This window comes from Boleophthalmus pectinirostris, unplaced genomic scaffold, assembly GCF_026225935.1.
Source record: "Boleophthalmus pectinirostris isolate CB_2022bp ecotype Guang Dong unplaced genomic scaffold, ASM2622593v1 HiC_scaffold_7, whole genome shotgun sequence".
NCBI classification, from domain to species: Eukaryota; Metazoa; Chordata; class Actinopteri; order Gobiiformes; family Gobiidae; genus Boleophthalmus; species Boleophthalmus pectinirostris.
Window position 1 is genome coordinate 41742419 of NW_026571473.1, and position 17271 is coordinate 41759689.

The 17271-nt window shown below is 51.6% G+C and overlaps 1 protein-coding gene across 1 annotated transcript; it reads right to left on the reverse strand.

The window, feature by feature from the left end:
- Nucleotides 1-2561: 2561 nt before the first annotated feature.
- LOC110174553 (neurofilament heavy polypeptide-like) lies at nucleotides 2562-15546 on the reverse strand. Its single transcript, XM_055164924.1, has 11 exons — nucleotides 15513-15546; nucleotides 14158-14262; nucleotides 12182-12344; nucleotides 11030-11217; nucleotides 7604-7750; nucleotides 6706-6816; nucleotides 6344-6451; nucleotides 6100-6196; nucleotides 3827-5181; nucleotides 3616-3755; nucleotides 2562-3018 (listed from the first exon to the last, which is right to left on the reverse strand). Exons 1-11 carry the CDS (start codon nucleotides 15534-15536, stop codon nucleotides 2724-2726), a joined length of 2733 nt encoding a protein of 910 aa, XP_055020899.1. The 5' UTR covers nucleotides 15537-15546; the 3' UTR covers nucleotides 2562-2723.
- Between the last annotated feature and the right edge of the window lie 1725 nt (nucleotides 15547-17271).

The following is a 17271-nucleotide window of genomic DNA, read 5'->3' on the forward strand; positions in this document are numbered from 1 at the left end:
TAAACCAGAACTAAAACCAGGACTAAACCAGGACTAAACCAGGTCTAAACCAGGTCTAAACCAGGACTAAACCAAACTAAACCAGGACTAAACCAGGTCTAAACCAGTCTAAACCAGGACTAAACCAGAACTAAACCAGAACTAAACCAGGACTAAACCAGGTCTAAACCAGGTCTAAACCAGAACTAAACCAGGACTAAACCAGGTCTAAACCAGGACTAAACCAGGTCTAAACCAGAACTAAACCAGGACTAAACCAGGACTAAACCAGGACTAAACCAGGTCTAAACCAGGTCTAAACCAGAACTAAACCAGGACTAAAACCAGGTCTAAACCAGGACTAAAGCAGGTCTAAACCGGGTCTAAACCAGGTCTAATCTGAGCTGGTAAAGTTCAGAGTCACAGCTCCCTCTGGTGGTGAGTTGAAGCCCTGCAGCTGTTCTCAGTAGAAGTGTCGCCCCCTGGTGGATCTCAGCAGCAGCTTCATGTTCAACACTTTTTACACTTTAACAGATTTTAACAAACAAAACCACAGAGACTCGAAAACTTTGGTCTGTCGTTTCTGTGCTAAAACTTTAAAAAACATGAAGAAAAAAAACAAAAACACCAAAATATGAACATTTTTCCCTGTACTTCCACGTTACTGCGTCACAAAAAACAACAACAACGCAGTAACTCTTCTACTTTTACTTTTACTTCTACTTTTACTTTTACTTTTATAACTCGTTTGTCCAACACTAAACAGATCCCTAAATGTCCGAGAGTTCTTTCAGTGACTTGAAATGTGAAACTTGTCGATTCTGCGGCAGAAAAACCGAGACGAGACCAAATCTATTAAACTCAAGTCGTTAAAAGATAGAAATGTCTTTGTGTTTTGTGAAATGTTCCACAGTGCGGCTTTAAACTCTTTTATGGTGATATTACAGTCACAGTCTGGTCTGTGTGAGTCTGGTCTATGTGAGTCTGGTCTGTGTGAGTCTGATCTGTGTGAGTCAGGTCTGTGTGAGTCTGGTCTGTGTGAGTCTGATCTGTGTGAGTCTGGTCTGTGTGAGTCTGATCTGTGTGAGTCAGGTCTGTGTGAGTCTGGTCTGTGTGAGTCTGATCTGTGTGAGTCAGGTCTGTGTGAGTCTGGTCTGTGCGAGTCTGATCTGTGTGAGTCAGGTCTGTGTGGGTCGGGTCTGTGTGAGTCTGGTCTGTGTGAGTCTGGTCTGTGTGAGTCTGGTCTGTGTGAGTCTGTGCGAGTCTGGTCTGTGTGAGACTGTGCGAGTCTGGTCTGTGTGAGTCTGTGCGAGTCTGGTCTGTGTGAGTCTGTGCGAGTCTGGTCTGTGTGAGTCTGGTCTGTGTGAGTCTGGTCTGTGTGAGTCTGTGCGAGTCTGGTCTGTGTGAGTCTGGTCTGTGTGAGTCAGGTCTGTGTGAGTCTGGTCTGTGTGAGTCTGTGCGAGTCTGGTCTGTGTGAGTCTGGTCTGTGTGAGTCTGGTCTGTGTGAGTCAGGTCTGTGTGAGTCTGTGCGAGTCTGGTCTGTGTGAGTCTGGTCTGTTTGAGTCTGGTCTGTGTGAGTCTGTGTGAATCTGGTCTGTGTGAGTCTGGTCTGTGTGAGTCTGGTCTGTGTGAGTCAGGTCTGTGTGAGTCTGGTCTGTGTGAGTCTGTGCGAGTCTGGTCTGTGTGAGTCTGGTCTGTGTGAGTCTGGTCGTTTCCATGGAGACGAGATTTTAATTTTAAATGTTTATTGTTTTTCTTCAGACTTCAGGTCGGGACTCGATTCGTTTTATTTAAATACGACATTTTACAAACTCAAGTCGACGAAACTTTTACAAACAAGAAAATAAGAAAATAAAACTTCAACAGCAGAAAAACAAAAGACACAAGAGGCAGAAGAAGAAGAAGAAGAAGAAGAAGAAGAAGAAGAAGAAGAAGAAGAAGAAGCAGTAGGGGCAGTAGGGGCAGTAGCAGGGCAGTAGGGGCAGTAGGGGCAGTAGGGGCAGGAGGGGCAGGCAGTAGGGGCAGTAGGGGCAGTAGGGCAGTAGGGGGCAGTAGGGGCAGTAGGGGCAGTAGGGGCAGTAGGGGCAGTAGGGGCAGTAGGGGCAGGCAGTAGGGGCAGTAGGGGCAGTAGGGGCAGTAGGGCAGTAGGGGCAGTAGGGCAGTAGGGGCAGTAGGGGCAGTAGGGGCAGTAGGGGCAGTAGGGGCAGTAGGGGCAGTAGGGGCAGTAGGGGGCAGTAGGGGGGGCAGTAGGGGCAGTAGGGCAGTAGGGCAGTAGGGGCAGTAGGGCAGTAGGGGCAGTAGGGCAGTAGGGGCAGTAGGGGCAGTAGGGGCAGTAGGGGCAGTAGGGGCAGTAGGGGCAGTAGGGGCAGTAGGGGCAGTAGGGGCAGTAGGGGCAGTAGGGGCAGTAGGGGCAGTAGGGGCAGTAGGGGCAGTAGGGGCAGTAGGGGCAGTAGGGCAGTAGGGCAGTAGGGGCAGTAGGGGCAGTAGGGGCAGGCAGGGGCAGTAGGGGCAGTAGGGGCAGTAGGGGCAGTAGGGGCAGGGGGGGCAGTAGGGGCAGTAGGGCAGTAGGGGCAGTAGGGGCAGTAGGGGCAGTAGGGGCACCAGGGGGCGCTGTGTCCTGAGGCAGGTGTTTAAATCGAGTTTAAAAAAAGCAGATAAATGGATTTATTTAAATAAATTTTAATCTAAAATAAAATCATATTTAATCAGCTCCAAGTCCCACAGACCCGAGCTCTGGTCCTGGCTCAGTCCTGGTCCAGTTCTGGTCCAGGTTCCACAGGGACTCCTGAGGGGTATCTGTGGACCAGGTCTTCCACCTCGATCACCTCCTGCACCAGCTCCCGGATCGCCCTGATACAGTCCAGGGGGCGCTCTCCCTCCTCCAGGGGGCGCTCTCCCTCCAGGAGGTGCTTTCTTTCCTCTTGGTCCTCCTTGGGGCGCTCTCCTGCCTCCGGGGGGCGCTCTCCCTCCTCCAGGAGGGGCTTCTCTTCCTCTCCCTCCTCCAGGGGGCGCTCTGGTGGAGTCTGGAGCAGCTCTTCACTGTAAAACAAAAGAGTCAAAACATCAGAGACACCTTCAGAAGAACCCTCTGTGTGTGTGTGTATAAATGTGTGTGTAAATGTGTAAATGTGTAAATATGTAAAGTGTGTGAAGTGTTAAAATATGTAAAGTATGTAAACTGTATAAATGTGTAAATATGTAAAGTGTGTAAATGTGTAAAGTGTGTAAAACGTGTAAAGTGTGTAAATGTGTAAATATGTAAAGTGGGTAAATGTGTAAAGTGTGTAAATGTGTAAATGTGTAAAGTGTGTAAAGTGTGTGAATATGTAAAGTGTGTGAAGTGATAAAATATGTAAATGTGTAAAGTGTGTAAATGTGTAAAGTGTGTAAATGTGTAAAGTTTGTAAATGTGTAAAGTGTGTAAATGTGTGTAAAGTGTGTAAATGTACAAAGTGTGTAAATGTGTAATTATGTAAAGTGTGTAAATATGTAAAGTATGTAAACTGTGTAAATGTGTAAATATGTAAAGTGTGTAAATGTGTAAAGTGTGTAAAATGTGTAAATGTACAAAGTGTGTAAAGTGTGTAAAGTGTCTCTTATCGTCCTGATGAAGCGTTTAAATAAATTCGCTGTCACCTGGTCTCCGGCGCCGTGCGGCTCCTCTCCTCTGATTGGTCGTCCTCCTCAGAGCTGAGCTGTGATTGGCTGTTTTCCTCCAGGACGTCTGACGTGGTGGAGCCTTCGTCGTCGCCGTCCTCCTCCTCCTCGCCCGCCGCCTGCCCACCTGCCTGAGCCTGCCTGCACCTGCCTGCACCTGCCTGCACCTCCTGCACCTGTCCTCCTGCACCTGTCCCTCCTGCACCTGTCCCTCCTGCACCTGTCCCTCCTGCACCTGTCCCTGTCCCTCCTGCACCTGTCCCTCCTGCACCTGTCCCTCCTGCACCTGTCCTTCCTGCACCTGTCCTTCCTGCACCTGTCCTTCCTGTCTCTCTGCGTTTCCCGTTTCAGGAGTTTCACAAACGTCGCTTTTCGTCTCTGCGTCTTCGGACGTTTCTTTTTCCGCTTCGTCTTTCGTCTCCAGTTTCTCGTCTCCCTGATTTTCCGAAGTTTCTTTCCCTCCTGGACTTTGTGATTCCGGGTTCGTCTCCGTCTTCACTTCGAGCGTCTCTTCTTTGGTGGTTACTTCCTCTTTTTGATCCTCCGTCGTTTCTTCTTCTTTCTGCTCAAAAACGTCATCGTGAAGTTCAGATGTTTGCGCTGCGTCTCCTGCTCCAGCGGTGACCTCGGCGGGTTCCTGAAGCTTCTGTCCCGGGTCGGACGTGTGGCTGTTTCCCGCCGGACGTGCGTTGCTCGACGGCTCCTGATCCTCGGATTCTCCCCCCGCACTTTGGTTTCCTTCTTTGTCCTGAGGATCCACTCGGGTTTCATTTCCCGGTTTTTCTAAAATGTCTCGGATCTCATCCACCACGACCTGAGCGACCTGAGCGACCTGAGCGTCCTGAGCGTCCTGAGCGACCTGAGCGTCCTGAGCGACCTGAGCGTCCTGAGCGACCTGAGCGACCTGAGCGACCTGAGCGACCTGAGCGACCTGAGCGTCCTGAGCGACCTGAGCGACCTGAGCGTCCTGAGCGACCTGAGCGTCCTGAGCGACCTGAGCGACCTGAGCGTCCTGAGAGACCTGAGCGACCTGAGAGACCTGAGCGACCTGAGCGACCTGAGCGACCTGAGCGACCTGAGCGACCTGAGCGACCTGAGCGACCTGAGAGACCTGAGCGACCTGAGCGACCTGAGTGACCTGAGTGACCTGAGCGACCTGAGCGTCCTGAGCGACCTGAGCGACCTGAGTGACCTGAGAGACCTGAGAGACCTGAGCGTCCTGAGCGACCTGAGTGACCTGAGTGACCTGAGCATCCTGACATCCGTTCACGACACTTTCTCCACTCGTGGTCATTTTGTCGCCGTTGGTCTCCGCAGTTTGGACGCTCGCCGGATCCGCGTCGCTCCGCACTTCCTGGGTCGCGGTGGGCGTGTGCGGCGCGCTCACGGGGGCGGGGCTTGAGGGCGCACGGGGCGATGATGCGAGTGAGAGGGCGGGGCTGGCGGGCGCGGATCCGATGGACGACACGCTGGAGCGGCTCAGGAGAAGATCTCTGCTGTCGCTGAACAGATTGTACTTCTGCAAACTCACCGCCTCCTTCACAACTACAAGAAACAAGAAAGAACTGAACCAGGACTGAACCAGGACTGAACCAGGACTGAACCAGGACTGAACCAGGACTGGACCAGGACTGAACCAGGACTGAACCAGGACTAAACCAGGACTGAACCAGGACTGGACCAGGACTGAAACCGGGACTGAACCAGGACTGAACCAGGACTGAACCGGACTGAACCAGGACTGAACCAGGACTGACAGGACTGAACCGGGACTGAACCAGGACTGAACCAGGACTGAACCGACTGAACCAGGACTGACCAGGACTAAACCAGGACTAAACCAGGACTAAACCAGGACTGGAGCAGGACTGAACCAGGACTGAACCAGGACTAACCAGGACTGAACCAGGACTGAACCAGGACTGAACCGGACTGAACCGGGACTGAACCGGGACTGAACCGGGACTAAACCGGGACTGAACCAGGACTGAACCAGGACTGAACCAGGACTAAACCGGGACTGGAGCAGGACTGAACCGGACTGAACCAGGACTGAACCGGACTGAACCGGACTGAACCGGGACTAAACCGGGACTGAAACCGGGACTGAACCGGGACTGAACCGGGACTGGACCAGGACTAAACCGGGACTCGACCAGGACTAAACCGGGACTGGACCAGGACTGAACCGGGACTGAACCGGGACTGAACCGGGACTGAACCGGGACTAAACCGGGACTGGACCAGGACTGAACCGGGACTGAACCGGGACTGAACCGGGACTGAACCGGGACTAAACCGGGACTGAACCAGGACTAAACCAGGACTGGAGCAGGACTGAACCAGGACTGAACCGGGACTGAACCAGGACTAAACCGGGACTGAACCGGGACTGAACCGGGACTGAACCAGGACTGGACCAGGACTGAACCAGGACTGAACCAGGACTAGAGGTGGTCTTACCTTTGGAGACCTCTTTCTGGAGAACACTGAGTAGAACGTCTTCGTAGATGTTCTCGATGTCGATGAAGTCGCTGTGGTCGAACTGCAGCTTCTGGACCTGAGACAGAAACAGAAATTCAACCCACAACCTGCACGAGGACCCTGCAGGTGTTCAGTGTTTGGACCCTGCAGGTGTTCAGTGTTCAAATTTTGCAGGTGCTCAGTGTTCCTGCAGGTGCTCAGTGTCCCTGCAGGTGTTCAGTACCTGCCGGTGTTGCTCCTGCAGCTGTTCCTTGAGGTAGGGCAGTGTGATCTGGACCAGAGCCTCGTCACAGATTTTCTTCCTCAGGGAACTCGAGTCGTAGTCAAATTGCTGAAAGAACAAAAAAACCAAACCTCAGTCCACATGCGGAAGGGCGTCTGACTCGGTGTGCGTGCGGGAGGGCGTCTGACTCGGTGCGCGTGCGGGAGGGCGTCTGACTCGGTGCGCGTGCGGGAGGGCGTCTGACTCGGTGCGCGTGCGGGAGGGCGTCTGACTCGGTGCACATGCGGGAGGGCGTCTGACTCGGTGCGCGTGCGGGTGACTCGGTGCGCGTGCGGGTGACTCGGTGCGCGTGTGGGACTCACCTTCAGGACTCGGTGTCGGACTTTGTCGACGGCCGGAGCGACTTTCTCCTGATGTTCCTCCAGAACTTTGGACAAAAGAATCTCGAACGTGAAAGCGGCGTTTTCCACCAACTGAAACAAACAGAACTGAACCAGGACCAGACCAGGACCAGACCAGGACTAAACCAGGACTAAACCAGGACTGGACCAGGACTAAACCAGGACTGAACCAGGACTGGACCAGGACAAACCAGAACTGAACCAGGACTGGACCAGGACTAACCAGGACTGAACCAGGACTGGACCAGGACTAAACCAGGACTGGACCAGGACCAGACTGGACCAGACCAGACTAAACCAGGACTAACCAGGACTAAACCAGGACTAAACCAGGACTAAACCAGGACTGGACCAGGACTAAACCAGGACTAAACCAGGACTAAACCAGGACTGGACCAGGACTAAACCAGAACTGAACCAGGACTAAACCAGGACTGGACCAGGACTAGACCAGGACTAAACCAGGACTAAACCAGGACTAAACCAAGACTGAACCAGGACTGAACCAGGACTGAACCAGGTCCACTCCAGGTCATGGTACCTGCTGCAGGTCTAGCTCAGGTCGTTGTACCTGCTGCAGGTCTAGCTCAGGTCGTTGTACCTGCCGCAGGTCTAGCTCAGGTCGTACCTGCTGCAGGTCTAGCTCAGGTCGTTGTACCTGCTGCAGGTGTAGCTCAGGTCGTACCTGCTGCAGGTGTAGCTCAGGTCATTGTACCTGCTGCAGGCCTACCTCAGGTCGTACCTGCTGCAGGTCTAGCTCAGGTCGTTGTACCTGCTGCAGGTGTAGCTCAGGTCATTGTACCTGCTGTAGGTGTAGCTCAGGTCATTGTACCTGCTGTAGGTGTAGCTCAGGTCGTACCTGCTGCAGGTCGATCTGGACGCTGTGGACGAGTCCGGTCACGTTCTTGAATCCGAATCTTTCTCTGAGTCGCTGGAGTCGCTCGTCCAGAGACTCGACCACCTGAAACCCCCCAGACAAGACAGGACCCGACAGGGAGCGCAGCACCTGCCACACACGCACCTGTCAGTGTGTGTGTGGACAGGGACATGTGTGTGTACCTCCTGTAGTGTGCCCGCGGTCTGTGTGTGTATGTACCTCTCTGTGTGTGTCACGGCCTGTGTGTGTGTGTGTGTACCTCTCGTAGTGTGTCGCGGTCTGTGTGTGTATGTACCTCTCTGTGTGTGTCGCGGTCTCTGTGTGTGTGTGTACCTCTCGTAGTGTGTCATGGTCTGTGTGTGTGTGTACCTCTCGTAGTGTGTCGCAGTCTGTGTGTGTGTCTGTACCTCTCGTAGTGTGTCGCGGTCTGTGTGTGTCTGTACCTCTCGTAGTGTGTCGTGGTCTGTGTGTGTGTGTACCTCTCGTAGTGTGTCGTGGTCTGTGTGTGTGTGTGTACCTCTCGTAGTGTGTCGCGGTCTGTGTGTGTGTGTACCTCTTGTAGTGTGTTGCGGTCTGTGTGTGTGTCTGTACCTCTCGTAGTGTGTCGCGATCTGTGTGTGTGTGTACCTCTTGTAGTGTGTTTGCGGTCTGTGTGTGTGTCTGTACCTCTCGTAGTGTGTCGTGGTCTGTGTGTGTGTTTACCTCTCGTAGTGTGTCGCGGTCTGTGTGTGTATGTACATCTCGTTGTGTGTCGCGGTCTGTGTGTGTGTACCTCTCGTAGTGTGTCGCGGTCTGTGTGTGTTTACCTCTCGTAGTGTGTCGCGGTCTCTGTGTGTGTGTACCTCTCGTAGTGTGTCGCGGTCTCTGTGTGTGTGTACCTCTCGTTGTGTGTCTCGGTCTGTGTGTGTGTTTACCTCTCGTAGTGTGTCGCGGTCTCTGTGTGTGTGTACCTCTCGTGTCGGTCTGTGTGTGTGTTACCTCTCGTAGTGTGTCGGTCTGTGTGTGTGTTACCTCTCGTAGTGTGTCGCGGTCTGTGTGTGTGTGTACCTCTCGTAGTGTGTCGCGGTCTGTGTGTGTGTACCTCTCGTAGTGTGTCGCGGTCTGTGTGTGTGTGTACCTCTCGTAGTGTGTCGCGGTCTCTGTGTGTGTGTACCTCTCGTAGTGTGTCGCGGTCTGTGTGTGTGTATCTCTCGTTGTGTGTCTCGGTCTGTGTGTGTGTTTACCTCTCGTAGTGTGTCGCGGTCTGTGTGTGTGTACCTCTCGTAGTGTGTCGCGGTCTGTGTGTGTGTTTACCTCTCGTAGTGTGTCGCGGTCTGTGTGTGTGTATCTCTCGTAGTGTGTGTGTCTCTCGTAGTGTGTCGCGGTCTGTGTGTGTGTACCTCTCGTAGTGTGTCGCGGTCTGTGTGTGTGTACCTCTCTGTAGTGTGTCGCGGTCTGTGTGTGTGTTTACCTCTCGTAGTGTGTCGCGGTCTGTGTGTGTGTACCTCTCGTAGTGTGTCGCGGTCTGTGTGTGTGTACCTCTCGTAGTGTGTCGCGGTCTGTGTGTGTGTACCTCTCGTAGTGTGTCGGTCTCTGTGTGTGTGTGTACCTCTCGTAGTGTGTCGTGGTCTGTGTGTGTGTGTACCTCTCGTAGTGTGTCGCGGTCTGTGTGTGTGTTTACCTCTCGTAGTGTGTCGCGTGTGTCTGTGTGTGTGTACCTCTCGTAGTGTGTCGTGGTCTGTGTGTGTGTACCTCTCGTAGTGTGTCGCGGTCTGTGTGTGTGTACCTCTCGTAGTGTGTCGTGGTCTGTGTGTGTGTGTACCTCTTGTAGTGTGTCGCGGTCTGTGTGTGTGTGTACCTCTCGTAGTGTGTCGCGGTCTGTGTGTGTGTGTACCTCTTGTAGTGTGTCGCGGTCTGTGTGTGTGTGTACCTCTCGTAGTGTGTCGCGGTCTGTGTGTGTGTGTACCTCTTGTAGTGTGTCGCGGTCTGTGTGTGTGTGTACCTCTTGTAGTGTGTCGCGGTCTGTGTGTGTGTGTACCTCTTGTAGTGTGTCGCGGTCTGTGTGTGTGTGTACCTCTGTAGTGTGTGCGGTCTGTGTGTGTGTGTACCTCTTGTAGTGTGTCGCGGTCTGTGTGTGTTGTACCTCTTGTAGTGTGTCGCGGTCTGTGTGTGTGTGTACCTCTTGTAGTGTGTGTCGCGGTCTGTGTGTGTGTGTACCTCTTGTAGTGTGTCGCGGTCTGTGTGTGTGTACCTCTGTAGTGTGTCGCGGTCTGTGTGTGTGTACCTCTGTAGTGTGTCGCGGTCTGTGTGTGTGTGTGTACCTCTTGTAGTGTGTCGCGGTCTGTGTGTGTGTGTACCTCTTGTAGTGTGTCGCGGTCTGTGTGTGTGTACCTCTTGTAGTGTGTCGCGGTCTGTGTGTGTGTGTGTACCTCTTGTAGTGTGTCGCGGTCTGTGTGTGTGTGTACCTCTGTAGTGTGTCGCGGTCTGTGTGTGTGTGTACCTCTTGTAGTGTGTCGCTGTGTGTGGTACCTCTTGTAGTGTGTCGCGGTCTGTGTGTGTGTGTACCTCTTGTAGTGTGTCGCGGTCTGTGTGTGTGTACCTCTCGTAGTGTGTCGCGGTCTGTGTGTGTGTGTACCTCTTGTAGTGTGTCGCGTCTGTGTGTGTCGTGTCTGTGTGTGTGTACCTCTCGTAGTGTGTGTCTGTGTGTGTGTACCTCTTGTAGTGTGTCGCGGTCTGTGTGTGTGTGTACCTCTTTGTAGTGTGTCGCGGTCTGTGTGTGTGTGTACCTCTTGTAGTGTGTCCTGTGTGTGTGTACCTCTCGTAGTGTGTGTGTGTGTCTTGTACGTCTGTGTGTGTACCTCGTAGTGTGTCGCGCGGTCTGTGTGTGTGTGTACCTCTTGTAGTGTGTCGCGGTCTGTGTGTGTGTGTACCTCTTGTAGTGTGTCGCGGTCTGTGTGTGTGTACCTCTCGTAGTGTGTCGCGGTCTGTGTGTGTGTGTACCTCTTGTAGTGTGTCGCGGTCTGTGTGTGTGTGTACCTCTTGTAGTGTGTCGCGGTCTGTGTGTGTGTGTACCTCTTGTAGTGTGTCGCGGTCTGTGTGTGTGTACCTCTCGTAGTGTGTCGCGGTCTGTGTGTGTGTACCTCTTGTAGTGTGTCGCGGTCTGTGTGTGTGTGTACCTCTTGTAGTGTGTGTGTGTGTGTGTACCTCTGTAGTGTGTCTGTGTGTGTACCTCTGTAGTGTGTCGCGGTCTGTGTGTGTGTACCTCTTGTAGTGTGTCGCGGTCTGTGTGTGTGTGTACCTCTTGTAGTGTGTCTGTGTGTGTGTTACCTCGTAGTGTGTCGCGGTCTGTGTGTGTGTACCTCTTGTAGTGTGTCGCGGTGTGTGTGTGTGTACCTCTTGTAGTGTGTCGCGGTCTGTGTGTGTGTGTACCTCTTGTAGTGTGTCGCGGTCCTCTCTCTGGAGCAGTCCTTCCTTGACTCGGTCCATGGCCCCTGCACACGCGTCTCGTCCGTGTGCGAAGCCTCGACTCACCGGCTCCAGGATCTCGTCCAGGACCGAACTCAGGTCCGGCTCCACCTTCAGAGCACAGAGGCCCTCAGCCGGACCCCAGACCAGCGCTGGACCAAGACCAAGACCACAGACCCGGTTTAGACTGGGTTTAGTTCTGGCTTAGTCCTGGTTTAGTCCTGGTTCAGTTCTCATTTAGTCCTGGTTTAGTCCTGGTTTAGTCCTGGTTTAGTCCTGTTTCAGTCCTGGTTTAGTCCTGTTCTAGTCCTGGTTTAGTCCTAGTCCTGGTTTAGTCCTGGTTCTTTAGTCCTGGTTTCTGGTTTAGTCCTGGTTTAGTCCTGGGTTTTGGTTCAGTCCTGGTTTAGTCCTTCAGTCCTGGTTTAGTCCTGGTTTAGTCCTGGTCCAGTCCTTTAGTCCTGGGTCCTGGTCTAGTCCTGTTTAGTCCTGGTTTAGTCCTGGTCTAGTCCTGGTTCAGTCCTGGTTAGTCCAGTCCTGGTCCTGGTTCTAGTCCTGTCTAGTCTAGTCCTGGTGTCTAGTCCTGGTTAGTCCTGGTTTAGTCCTGGTCTAGTCCTGGTTAGTCCTGGTTTAGTCTAGTCCTGGTAGTCCTGGTTTAGTCCTGGTTCAGTCCTGGTTTAGTCCTGGTTAGTCCTGTTTAGTCCTGGTCCTGTCCAGTCCTGGTTTAGTCCTGGTTTAGTCCTGGTTTAGTCCTGGTCTAGTCCTGGTCTAGTCCTGGTTCAGTCCTGGTTTAGTCCTGGTCCAGTCCTGGTCCAGTCCTGGTTTAGTCCTGGTCTAGTCCTGGTTTAGTCCTGGTTAGTCCTGGTTTAGTCCTGGTTAGTCTAGTCCTGGTCTAGTCCTAGTCTAGTCCTGGTTAGTCCTGGTTCAGTCCTGGTTTAGTCCTTAGTCCTGGGTCCAGTCCTGGTTTAGTCCTGGTCCAGTCCTGGTTTAGTCCTGGTTTAGTCCTGGTTTAGTCCTGGTCTAGTCCTGGTCTAGTCCTGGTTCAGTCCTGGTTTAGTCCTGGTTTAGTCCTGGTCTAGTCCTGGTCTAGTCCTGGTTCAGTCCTGGTTTAGTCCTGACCTTGGACCTTCTGCTGCAGTTCTTCTTTGCTCCTCTGGATCTGGTCCATGTCTGAGTGGATCTGGACTTCCTTCTGCCTCAGGGATCTTCTCAGCTCGTCCTTCAGACTCGACAAACCCTCCAGAAGAGTCTCCTGCACCAACACGTAGGCCGCCTCCACCGTCTGCGCGAGAGGAGAGTCTGGATCAGGACCTACAGAACCTACAGGACCTACAGAACCTACAGAACCTACAGGACCTACAGAACCTACAGAACCTACAGAACCTACAGGACCTACAGAACTTACAGAACCTACAGAACCTACAGAACCTACAGGACCTACAGAACCTACAGAACCTACAGACCTACAGGACCTACAGAACCTACAGAACCTACAGAACCTCCAGAACCTACAGGACCTCCAGAACCTCCAGAACCTACAGGACCTCCAGAACCTCCAGGACCTACAGATCCTCCAGAACCTACAGAACCTACAGGACCTCCAGAAACTACAGAACTTACAGAACCTACAGAACCTACAGGACCTCCAGAAACTACAGAACTTACAGAACCTACAGGACCTACAGAACCTCCAGAACCTACAGGACCTCCAGAACCTCCAGAACCTACAGGACCTCCAGAACCTCCAGGACCTACAGATCCTCCAGAACCTACAGAACCTACAGGACCTCCAGAAACTACAGAACCTACAGAACCTACAGAACCTACAGGACCTACAGAACCTACAGAACTTACAGAACCTACAGAACCTACAGGACCTCCAGAACCTACAGAACTTACAGAACCTACAGAACCTACAGGACCTCCAGAACCTCCAGGACCTACAGATCCTCCAGAACCTACAGAACCTACAGGACCTCCAGAAACTACAGAACCTACAGAACCTACAGGACCTACAGGACCTACAGAACCTCCGGAACCTACAGGACCTCCAGAACCTCCAGAACCTACAGGACCTCCAGAACCTCCAGGACCTACAGATCCTCCAGAACCTACAGAACCTACAGGACCTCCAGAAACTACAGAACCTACAGAACCTACAGGACCTACAGGACCTACAGAACCTCCGGAACCTACAGGACCTCCAGAACCTCCAGAACCTACAGGACCTCCAGAACCTCCAGAACCTACAGATCCTCCAGAACCTACAGAACCTACAGGACCTCCAGAAACTACAGAACTTACAGAACCTACAGAACCTACAGACTCCAGAAACTACAGAACTTACAACCTACAGGACCTACAGAACCTCCAGAACCTACAGGACCTCCAGAACCTACAGGACCTACAGGACCTCCAGATCCTCCAGAACCTACAGAACCTACAGGACCTCCAGAAACTACAGAACCTACAGAACCTACAGGACCTACAGGATCTACAGGACCTCCGGAACCTACAGAACCTACAGATCCTCCAGAACCTACAGAACCTGCAGCACCTACAGAACCTCCAGAACCTACAGGACCTACAGAACCTTCAGAACCTACAGAACTTCAGAGAGAGAGTCTGGACCAGGACCTACAGGACCTCAACAATCTTAGATTAGATGTTTGTGGGTGGGGTCAGGTGTTTGTGGGAGGGATCAGGTGGTTTGTGGGCGGGGTCAGGTGGTTAGTGGGCGGAGTCAGGTGGTTTGTGGGGGTCAGGTGTTGTGCGGGTCAGTGGTTGTGGGGGGGTCAGGTGGTTTGTGGAGGGGTCAGGTGGTTGTGGGAGGGGTCAGGTGGTTTGTGGGAGGGGTCAGGTGGTTTGTGGGCGGGTCAGGTGGTTTGTGGGCGGGGTCAGGTGGTTGTGGGGAGGAGTCAGGTGGTTTATGGGAGGGGTCAGGTGGTTTATGGGAGGGGTCAGGTGGTTGTGGGAGGGGTCATGTGGTTGTGGGCGGGGTCAGGTGGTTTGTGGCGGGGTCAGGTGGTTGTGGGCGGGTCATGTGGTTGTGGGCGGGGTCAGGTGGTTTGTGGGCGGGGTCAGGTGGTACTCACGCTGAACCACAGTCGTTTCCTGTCGTTTTTCTTGCTCTTCAGTTTGGGGACAAGATCTTTCTCCAGCGTCGGCAACAAACGCTCCATCACCGCGTTCGACAGGACCTGGAGGTCACACTCAGGTCACACACAGGTCACACACTCAGGTCACACTCAGGTCACACACTCAGGTCACTCACACAGGTCACACACTCAGGTCACACACACACAGGTCACACACAGGTCACACTCAGGTCACACTCAGGTCACACACTCAGGTCACACACACAGGTCACACTCAGGTCACACACAGGTCACACACAGGTCACACACAGGTCACACACTCAGGTCAGGTCACACACTCAGGTCACACACACAGGTCACACACTCAGGTCACACTCAGGTCACACACTCAGGTCACACACTCAGGTCACACACTCAGGTCACACACTCAGGTCACACACTCAGGTCACACACTCAAGTCACACACTCAAGTCACACACTCAGGTCACACTCAGGTCACACACTCAGGTCACACACTCAGGTCACACACTCAAGTCACACACTCAGGTCACACACTCAAGTCACACACTCAGGTCACACACTCAGGTCACACACTCAGGTCACACACTCAGGTCACACACTCAGGTCACACATCAGGTCACACTCAGGTCACACACTCAGGTCACACACACAGGTCACACTCAGGTCACACACTCAGGTCACACACACAGGTCACACACACAGGTCACACTCAGGTCACACACTCAGGTCACACACACAGGTCACACACACAGGTCACACTCAGGTCACACACTCAGGTCACACACTCAAGTCACACACTCAAGCCACACACTCAGGTCACACACTCAGGTCACACACAGGTCACACACTCAGGTCACACTCAGGTCACACACTTAGGTCACACACTCAGGTCACACACTCAGGTCACACACTCAGGTCACACACTCAAGTCACACACTCAGGTCACAAACTCAAGTCACACTCAGGTCAGAGGTCACACACTCAGGTCACACACTCAGGTCCACACACTCAGGTCACACACTCAGGTCAGAGATCACACACTCAGGTCACACACACAGGTCACACACTCAGGTCACACTCAGGTCACACACTCAAGTCACACACTCAGGTCAGTCCTGGTTTTAATTCTTTTATGTGACCTTCTTTCAAATTGTCCCTTGATTAAGCAGTGGTATCTGCAGTATTCGTAGTATTTGTAGTAGCAGTATTTGTAGTAGTATTTGTAGTAGTATTTGTAGTACTTTACCCTCACGTCGCTGCCTCATCATTGTCCCAGGCCTGGTATATTTGTAGTAGTATTTGTAGTATTTGTAGTATTTGTAGTACTTTACCCTCACGTCGCTGCCCATCATCATGTCCCAGGCCTGGTATATTTGTAGTAGTATTTGTAGTAGTATTTGTAGTATTTGTAGTACTTTACCCTCACGTCGCTGCCCATCATCATGTCCCAGGCCTGGTATATTTGTAGTAGTATTGTAGTAGTATTTGTAGTATTGTAGTACTTTACCTCACGTCGCTGCCCATCATCATGTCCCAGGCCTGGTATATTTTGTAGTAGTATTTTGTAGTATTGTAGTATTTGTAGTACTTTACCCTCACGTCGCTGCCCATCATCATGTCCCAGGCCTGGTATATTTGTAGTAGTATTTGTAGTAGTATTTGTAGTACTTTACCCTCACGTCGCTGCCCATCATCATGTCCCAGGCCTGTAGTAGTATTTGTAGTAGTATTTGTAGTAGTATTTGTAGTATTTGTAGTACTTTACCCGCACGTCGCTGCCCATCATCATGTCCCAGGCCTGGTAGTATTTGTAGTAGTATTTGTAGTATTTGTAGTACTTTACCCGCACGTCGCTGCCCATCATCATGTCCCAGGCCTGGTATATTTGTAGTAGTATTTGTAGTAGTATTTGTAGTATTTGTAGTACTTTACCCGCACGTCGCTGCCCATCATCATGTCCCAGGCCTGGTATATTTGTAGTAGTATTTGTAGTAGTATTTGTAGTATTGTAGTACTTTACCCGCACGTCGCTGCCCATCATCATGTCCAGGCCTGGTATATTTGTAGTAGTATTTTAGTAGTATTTGTAGTATTTGTAGTACTTTACCCGCACGTCGCTGCCCATCATCATGTCCAGGCCTGGTATATTTGTAGTAGTATTTGTAGTAGTATTTGTAGTATTTGTAGTACTTTACCCGCACGTCGCTGCCCATCATCATGTCCCAGGCCTGGTATATTTGTAGTAGTATTTGTAGTAGTATTTGTAGTATTTGTAGTACTTTACCCGCACGTCGCTGCCCATCATCATGTCCCAGGCCTGGTATATTTGTAGTAGTATTTGTAGTATTTGTAGTATTTGTAGTACTTTACCCGCACGTCGCTGCCCATCATCATGTCCCAGGCCTGGTATATTTAGTAGTATTTGTAGTATATTTGTAGTATTGTATTACTTTACCCGCACGTCGCTGCCCATCATCATGTCCCAGGCCTGGTATATTTGTAGTAGTATTTGTAGTAGTATTTGTAGTATTTGTAGTACTTTACCCTCACGTCGCTGCCCATCATCATGTCCCAGGCCTGGTATATTTGTAGTAGTATTTGTAGTAGTATTTGTAGTATTTGTAGTACTTTACCCTCACGTCGCTGCCCATCATCATGTCCCAGGCCTGGTATATTTGTAGTAGTATTTGTAGTAGTATTTGAAGTATTTGTAGTACTTTACCCTCACGTCGCTGCCCATCATCATGTCCCAGGCCTGGTATATTTGTAGTAGTATTTGTAGTAGTATTTGTAGTATTTGTAGTACTTTACCCTCACGTCGCTGCCATCATCATGTCCAGGCCTGGTATTTTGTAGTAGTATTTGTAGTAGTATTTGTAGTATTTGTAGTACTTTACCCTCACGTCGCTGCCCATCATCATGTCCCAGGCCTGGTATATTTGTAGTAGTATTTGTAGTAGTATTTGAAGTATTTGTAGTACTTTACCCTCACGTCGCTGCCCATCATCATGTCCCAGGCCTGGTATATTTGTAGTAGTATTTGTAGTAGTATTTTGTAGTATTTGTAGTACTTTACCCTCACGTCGCTGC

Excerpts from the sequence above, each read along its gene's own strand:
- LOC110174553 (XM_055164924.1), bottom strand. The coding sequence starts at position 15,536 with ATGATGATGGGCAGCGACGTGAGG. Across the intron at positions 14,263-15,512 it reads TGATGGGCAGCGACGTGAGG|GTCCTGTCGAACGCGGTGAT; the intron begins GTAAAGTACTAC and ends TGTGACCTCCAG. Across the intron at positions 6,817-7,603 it reads TCCAGATCGACCTGCAGCAG|TTGGTGGAAAACGCCGCTTT; the intron begins GTACGACCTGAG and ends TGTTTGTTTCAG.